The 7,763-nt window shown below is 32.0% G+C and overlaps 2 protein-coding genes across 2 annotated transcripts; one reads left to right on the top strand and one right to left on the bottom strand.

Moving 5' to 3' along the window:
- Positions 1-669: 669 nt before the first annotated feature.
- LOC133781871 (auxin-responsive protein SAUR24-like) lies at positions 670-1,347 on the top strand. The gene has a single exon (XM_062220979.1). It carries the CDS (start codon positions 863-865, stop codon positions 1,142-1,144), a length of 282 nt encoding a protein of 93 aa, XP_062076963.1. The 5' UTR covers positions 670-862; the 3' UTR covers positions 1,145-1,347.
- A 4,326-nt stretch (positions 1,348-5,673) lies between these two features.
- LOC133781869 (auxin-responsive protein SAUR21-like) lies at positions 5,674-6,585 on the bottom strand. Its single transcript, XM_062220977.1, has one exon. The coding sequence runs from the start codon at positions 6,129-6,131 to the stop codon at positions 5,835-5,837; it is 297 nt and encodes a 98-aa protein (XP_062076961.1). The 5' UTR covers positions 6,132-6,585; the 3' UTR covers positions 5,674-5,834.
- Positions 6,586-7,763: the final 1,178 nt, after the last annotated feature.

Below are 7,763 nucleotides of genomic sequence, written 5' to 3'. Positions count from 1 at the left end.
AATTTGAATCAAACATAAGAAAGATTTTAGATTCTCATTCCCACCTTTATTTTACCCCATATCAAACACCCCTTAATCTCTAACATTGTGTTCGCGAGAACATGGATGAACACTCCTACAAACACATGCAACATGAAGAACACACAAATCGAAAGACAGAACATATTTTATTGTTTCAACATAATAACTTATCTCATATGACCAACCATCTTAGAGTGTATACTTTTGTGACCATCATATATACTCTTTTTTTGACATTAAATTTTTTGGATATTCTTTTTGAATGCTTATCTGATCAATATATGTTATGTTCACAAAGAACATAATGAGTGGCTTATAAGCAATGAATAATAATAACATAATAAGCACAAGTTTTCTATGTCGTGAGAAAAGTAGGCAATCAATAGTATATATAGTAGAAGATAATGAACTGTATATAATGCAGCAATAGCCATTGAAGGATCAAATTAAGATTTCACATTAAGGTTGCAATTATTTTGGTCTGAGTTGGTGTGGTGGGTTTGGGAAGAAAATTGCATAGAAAAATAAATTATATTGTACTTGAATCTAAAAAGATCAGGACAATATCATGTGATTGCACAAAGACTATGCCTCACTAGACCCCATCCAATCCAGCTAATTTGCTCTGTAGTGTTTCACCATTCATTTCAATATGCAATCAATATATCTGTCCTACAGATCCAATCAAGAGTATTATTGATTATAAATATACACAAGACTGAGATCACTACCATCCCAACTCCTCAAATTCCCAATTAACACGCTTTCATTGCAACTTCTCTGAGATATCTCAACTCACTTTTGCTTCTTTCTTCTTCCTTCAGACACTCTTTTTACAACAATGGGTTTCCGCTTCGCTAGCTTAGTTCATGCCAAGCAACTCATTCAGAGGCCTTTTTCAAGCACAAAAGATATTCCAAAAGGCTTTCTAGCAGTTTACGTTGGAGGTGAGAGTAGAATGAAGAGATTTGTGATCCCTGTGGCATACTTGAACCAGCCATCATTCCAAGACTTGCTCAGTCAGGCCGAAGAAGAATTCGGATTCGATCATCCAATGGGAGCTCTTACAATTCCCTGCACAGAAGATGCCTTCATCCATCTTATTTCTCACTTGAGCTCCTAATCTTATGAGTTTAGACTCCAATAGATGATAACAGCTAACAAAACTTATTGTTACAATTTGTTAGGCAGACAATGCCATATACCTTGTAAATATTTTTTCCTTGGGGATTAACAGAAAGTTATCCCCAAGAATGATACAAATTAGTGAATATTATTGGAAATTTTCATTCATAAATTTTATGTGAACAGAACCTTTTTTTTTCCCTTATGAATCTGACATAGAATCCTTGTTCATCCTTTGGTCTGCATAGCTTTTTGGTATTTGCAAAAAAAAAAAAAAAAACTAATTTTTTTGAAATAGAATATGTATGATCAGCAATATACATACTTAAGTAAAATTCAAATACTAAGCAATTGAGTGCATGTCTCATCTTTAATGAGTACTCATTTAAGAGCTAATTTGTTTGTACAAGTTAATGTTCCCAGAACTTCATTTGGATTAAGCAGAAAACAAAGTTATGTTCTACTTTTGACTCTTATTTCTCTGAATTTTTTTAAATAAGTCACCAGCTCAAAGAAGTTATATTTCAATTTCTTGAAAGAAGTTGCTTTTATTTCAATAACTTAATAATCAAAGAAACCTAGTAACATTCAAATTTTGTTGAACTCTGAGTCAGAAAACTCTTATTCACTTATTCATACTTATCTTTGTTTTATAAGATTCTGCTAGTCTTCTTAAGGATGAATGGTTTATATTACTGTGTGACTAATTCTAAAGTACTTATCAGATAAAAGTCAATGTATTTTGAAGCTGGTACAAGAGATGTTATTTGATACAAATGGTGCAGTAAGAAAATCAGAACTAAGTATGACATGAAGACATAAAGGAGGACAACATGTAGATTCAAATGAGCAATTTCTTTATACAATTTTCACCAGTCAAACAATTTCCTTTTTAGAGTCAAAGTATATGATCTACAAAATTATGTTAGTTCTATGATTTACAATCAATTTAACTGAGAAGTGAATTCAATGAAGGTGTCTTCTCTACAGGGAATTGTGAGTCCGCCCATCGGATGATCATATCCGAACTCTTCTTCAGCAATGATTAGCAATTCTTGAAATGCAGGCTCGTTTAGGTAGGAAAGAGGTACTACATAACGCTTCTTTTGCTCCTCTCCAACATACACTGCAAAGTAGCCTTTTGGAATGGTTTTGGAGTTCAAAGCAGCTTCTTTAGTGCCCAAAAGCGATCTTTGGAGAGCCTTCTTGCCCTTAACAAAACCAACCAATCCAAATGCCATGCTGATCTTCCTATGTATTTTATTGAGAGAGGAAGTTTTGAGTTCACAAAAATATTTTGTTGCAGAGAAGGTGAGGACTTGATGATTTAGCTGTGTGGCTGTGTACCCTATATATAAATGAATGGACTCTTGTTATGAGTAGTAACTTGTTGTGTGGGGTTCTTTTGGAGACAAAAGCATATGAAATGTCTCATGAGTTTGGCTTCAATTGTGATTTATATGGCCATTATTTGTTTGAGAAAAACATGTTGGGACTCCACTGGTTGCCTTCATGTTGTGTTGTTATCACTAAGAAAAAGACTTAATAACTTATAGGCACTAAAAAAAGAATAAGAGAGAGAATTCATATACATATGAATCATCAAAACATTGAAAAAAAACCCGTTTTAACTAAAAAAAAAAACATTTAAACCGAGAAGAAATAAATATAGTTTTGTTGAAACGAAGCTATTCAATTTCAATGGGAAAAAGATCAAGTTGAGAAAAATAGTGCAATATTTTACAGGAACCCCACTTGTAATTTGATTAAAAAAAATGACTGCAAAAGACTATTAATTAGAAAACAAGGTTGAGACTTATGTGGCCATCTTTTTATTTTTTATTTCTTATGTTTTTTGTTGAAGAAAAAGCTGCATGATTAACTCAATTTATATCTTCTAGACAAATTAAGTACATAATCAGTACCCTGCTTCAGAAGAAAAAGGCTATAAATATATAATACAAATAGTAATCTTCTTTGTCATCAGGTTATTGGCTTTGACAGCAGAGTTGATAATGACAACTGACAAGTATTTTAATGCAGAAGTCAGTGCAGAATCATATCATGAAGATTAGAAATTGTATCGATATATGTGGCCCCTTGCAGTAGGGGACATGTCTAGGACATTTTATTACAAAATTTGTGTACAGAATTGGATGAAATATCTATTCATTAGATAGAGAGTTCAATCATAACAACATAAATAATGAACATAGTGTACCTCAGCATGTTCTGTGATTCAAGTGAAGCTAGTACATCCTGCAAGTAACATCTGTACTCTTTTATTTATTTTTGAAAAATAATATGTAATAAGTTGGGGCCAAATCACATAAGGACTGTTGGCCACACAATTTTGAGTACACAAAACATAATCATTGATGAGAAGGTTGGCCCCATCTATTAATTGTTTTTTTAGTGTTCACCTTTTATTTTTTTAAGGGTCTTGAGTGTGTATATATACACAAACGATTGGGTTCACTAGCACATCAAATTTTCACATTCTCAAGCATTCAGCTTTCCTTGCAAACCCTCTGAGATCTTTTTTCTTTCTTCACCATTTCTTCTTTTAGAGACAATAACAAGAATGGGTTTTCGATTTCCAGGCGTAGTTCATTCTAAGAAGCTAATTCAGAGACCTTTCTCAAGCTCAAAAGAAGTTCCAAAAGGGTATTTGGCAGTTTATGTTGGGGAAAACAGAATGAAGAGATTTGTGATCCCTGTGGCATATTTGAACCAGCCATCATTCCAAGAGTTGTTGAGTCAAGCTGAAGAGGAATTTGGATTCGATCATCCAATGGGAGCTCTTACTATTCCCTGCACAAAAGATGCCTTCATCCATCTTATTTCTCACTTGAATGTGTAGTGATTAGCATACACACTACTCATTGACAATCTCTAACAGAAATTATTGTTACAATTTTGTAAGGCAAACAATGCCAATACATGTACATATTTTTTCCTTGGGGATCAACAAAAAAGTTGTCCCTAAGATCGATCAAGATAAATGAATACCATTCCAAAACTTTTACTACTGAATCCTTAGTTTTTAGATCTTTACATTGAAATATTCTCATTTACCCTCTTTTATACATTATTAGTCTCACACCAAGCAAATTGCAGAAAAATTATTGCTTCCATCTCTTGTTCATGAAAACATGAATATACAAAGTTTATATATAGTGTAGTGTTAGAATTGAGTCTGAGTGTGAACACTCTAGTGAGGCACCAATTCTGTTATAACAGAATCTGTTATTTGTATTAGTTGCCTTGCTCTGTTATGTAACTAATTCTGTTGTAACAATTTCTCATCTACTAGCTTAGCTTGTATATATATTGATATGAGTCTCATCATTTTCTGTTAAGCTCTTCATTTTCTACTCATTTTACTTCTCTCTTTCAGTTTTGTTATTTCTTTCTGCCATTGTTTTTCTGGTTCAGTTCTTGAGTTCAGAGAACTCTTACATGTAGATATGTTTGATGGAAAAGAATATAAACATGTCATATTAATTATGGAGTTAATAGCCTGTTTCTACCACTTGACATGGATAACCACTGTTATAAGTTTACTATCCGTTGGGGGAGTATATCTTAATAAAATAGAGTATAATAAAATTAGATTGTTCATAAATCAGTTTAACATTGAAGTGTTAAACTCATTATTTATCTATTTACCTTTATGTGGTGTGATCACATAAATTTTTAATCCAAATCGAAGTAACATTGCTTCTATGTACTTAACCAGATAAGATGGATTGGTAGCTTAGCACTATTCTCAGATATAGACAGTTTGGTTCTGTGCTTCTGAGTAAACTTTCGGTCTGGACTTTTTAACCAAAAAAGTGTAGAAATAAAGTACAGCTTTATCAAAGAAAACAACCCATCAGACTTAATTTTTTTATTAATCACATGATCACTGCAGCTCCAATTAGAAAACATGATTGAATTGATAGCTTACTTTAATTTGGATTCAAAGGCTTATACATTTCTTCATACATATACTCTTTGATTAAACTAAACTATATATAAGATTACTTTCACTAACAAAAGATGGAATCAATATTTTTTCTGTAATTTTCTTAGTGTGAGGCTACTCATATACAATATAATGGGTAAAAGAGAAATAATTCAGTGTTATATCAAGAATAATAAAACAACTCAATGTAATATAAGTTTGGAATGGTATTCATTTATCTCCATCTGAGTGACAACTTTTTTTTAGAAAAATATATTCTTGGTATTCCTTACAAAATTGTGAAATTCATTTTTGTTTAGAACCAATCTGAGAATCGATTTTCTTGTAATATTTTAAGAGACATTGTTGTGTATCAAGCTGTTGTAGTGCTGGTATTCTTGTGGATTTGACAAAGGGTTCAAGAACCCTGCAGCCTTGTATTAGGTGGCTGAAGTGATTAACTTCACTCCACAAATTGAGTATTCTTTATTAATGTTCTTTACTCTGTCTCTTATTTGTGATAAAGCACTGTGATTTGATTACCAAACTTGAAGGAAGGCAGATTTGTCTTAACACAATTAGACTTTCTCATTAATTGAAAAAAGTTGGTAACTCAGAAATACAGCATATTAGATAGTCTTACTAGAACTTAATTATTTATCTAGATAGGTGAAGCCATCTCTCTTGGCTTGGCATAAACCCTTCTACTAAATTATCTTAGTGCTAAGACTTACAATCAATTCAACTGAGAAGTGAGTTCAATGAACATGTCTTCTCTGCAAGGAATTGTGATGCCTCCCATCGGATGATCATATCCGAATTTTTCTTCAGCCATACTTAGCAGTTCTTGAAATGCAGGCTCATTTAGGTACGCAAGAGGTACTACATATCGCTTCTTTTGCTCCTCTCCAACATAGACTACAAAGTAGCCTTTTGGGATGGCTTTGGACTTCAAATCAGCTTCTTTGATGCCCGAAAGTGTTCTTTGGAGAGCCTTCTTACCCTTAGCAAAACCAGGCAATCCAAATGCCATGTTGATCTTTCAATGTATTTTGTTGAGAGAGGAAGTATTGAGTTCTCAAAAATATTTTATTGTAGAGAAAGTGAGGACTTGATGTTGTAGCTGTGTGGTTTTGTCTGCCCTATATATATAGATGAATGGAAATTGTTATGAGTAGTAACTTTTTGTGTGGGGTTAGTTTAGAGACAAAAGCATATGAAATGTGTCTCATGATTTTGCCTTCAATTGTAATTGTGATTTATATGGCTATTATTTGTTTGTGAAAAACATGTTTGAGAAAAACATGTTGGGACTTGGGACTCCACTGGTTTCATTCATGTTGTTTGTTATGTACTTGATAACAAAAAGACTTACCACTTCTAGGCACTGAAAAAAGAATAAGAAAAAAGCACATATAGACATGGATTGCAAAAAGTTCATATAGATATGAATCATCAAAACATTGAAAGGCACCTGTTTTAACTTGAATATATATGTACATATATAGAAATAGATATAGATATAGATATATAGAGCTTTGTTGAAACAAAACCAATCAATTTCAACTATAACACAACCTGGTTAAAATCCCAAAATGCAGAACCAAATGAGAAAAAGCTCTAAAGAGTGCCATATGTTACACAACCTCACTTGTAATTTGATTAAAAAAAAGACTGCATAAGACTCATATTCATTAGAAAACAAGGTTGAGTGATATATAATATTACATATTCTCTTTAAATTTTAATGTGTGAACGTATAAAATATTAAATGATGAATTTTTTTTTTGTCAGGTATTAAATGATGAATCTTATATATAAATATAAATATATTCAACAATTTGTCCTATATCACATATCTTGATATATTATTTTCTTATTTTGAACGTGAATAGATTATAACTATATTATAACGAGACCTAAACAATATGCTTCTTTGAACTATGTGAGAAGATTTCTAAACAGCCCATGAATGGGAAACTAGTACAAAAAAATTGGATAAGAGGAAGGCAAGTCTCCCTCAATATTGATTGATATAATAAATGCTCTATTTTCAGTCCGACAAAGATATATTAAAGAGATATTTGTGTTATTTTTTTACGCTTTTGTTGAAGAAAAAGTTGCATATAACTCAATTCATATCTTCTAGACAAATTAAGAACATAATCATAGTAATCTTATTTGTCATCAGGTTATTAGGCATCGACAGATGATAATGACAAGTATTTTAATGCAGAAACCAGCAGTGAGTACATGCAGAATCATATAATGAAGATTACAAATCAAATGTTACATATTTTGTATCGAAATATGTGGCCCCATACAGTAAGGGACATGTCTTGGACATAATATTACACAATTTAAGTGCAGAATTGGATGGAATATGTATGCATTAAATAGAGAGTTCAATCATAACAGCAGAAATAATGAACAAAATGTACAACAGCTTGTTCTGTCATTCTAGTAAAGCCAGTACATCCTGCAAGTAACATCTATACTCTTTTCTTATTTGTTTCTTCAAATAATGTTTGAGTTGAGGCCAAAGCAAAAAAATTAAAAAAAATAAAAGGACTGCTGGGCCGGGTGTTGTTCTGTTTTCTTTTCAACAAGCTGGACATGAAGGTTTTTGACCACAATTTTGAGTACACAAAACTTAATTATTGAT

Source organism: Humulus lupulus, chromosome 6 (assembly GCF_963169125.1).
Source record: "Humulus lupulus chromosome 6, drHumLupu1.1, whole genome shotgun sequence".
Lineage (NCBI taxonomy): Eukaryota > Viridiplantae > Streptophyta > Magnoliopsida > Rosales > Cannabaceae > Humulus > Humulus lupulus.
This window is presented reverse-complemented; position numbering and strand designations above follow the sequence as displayed.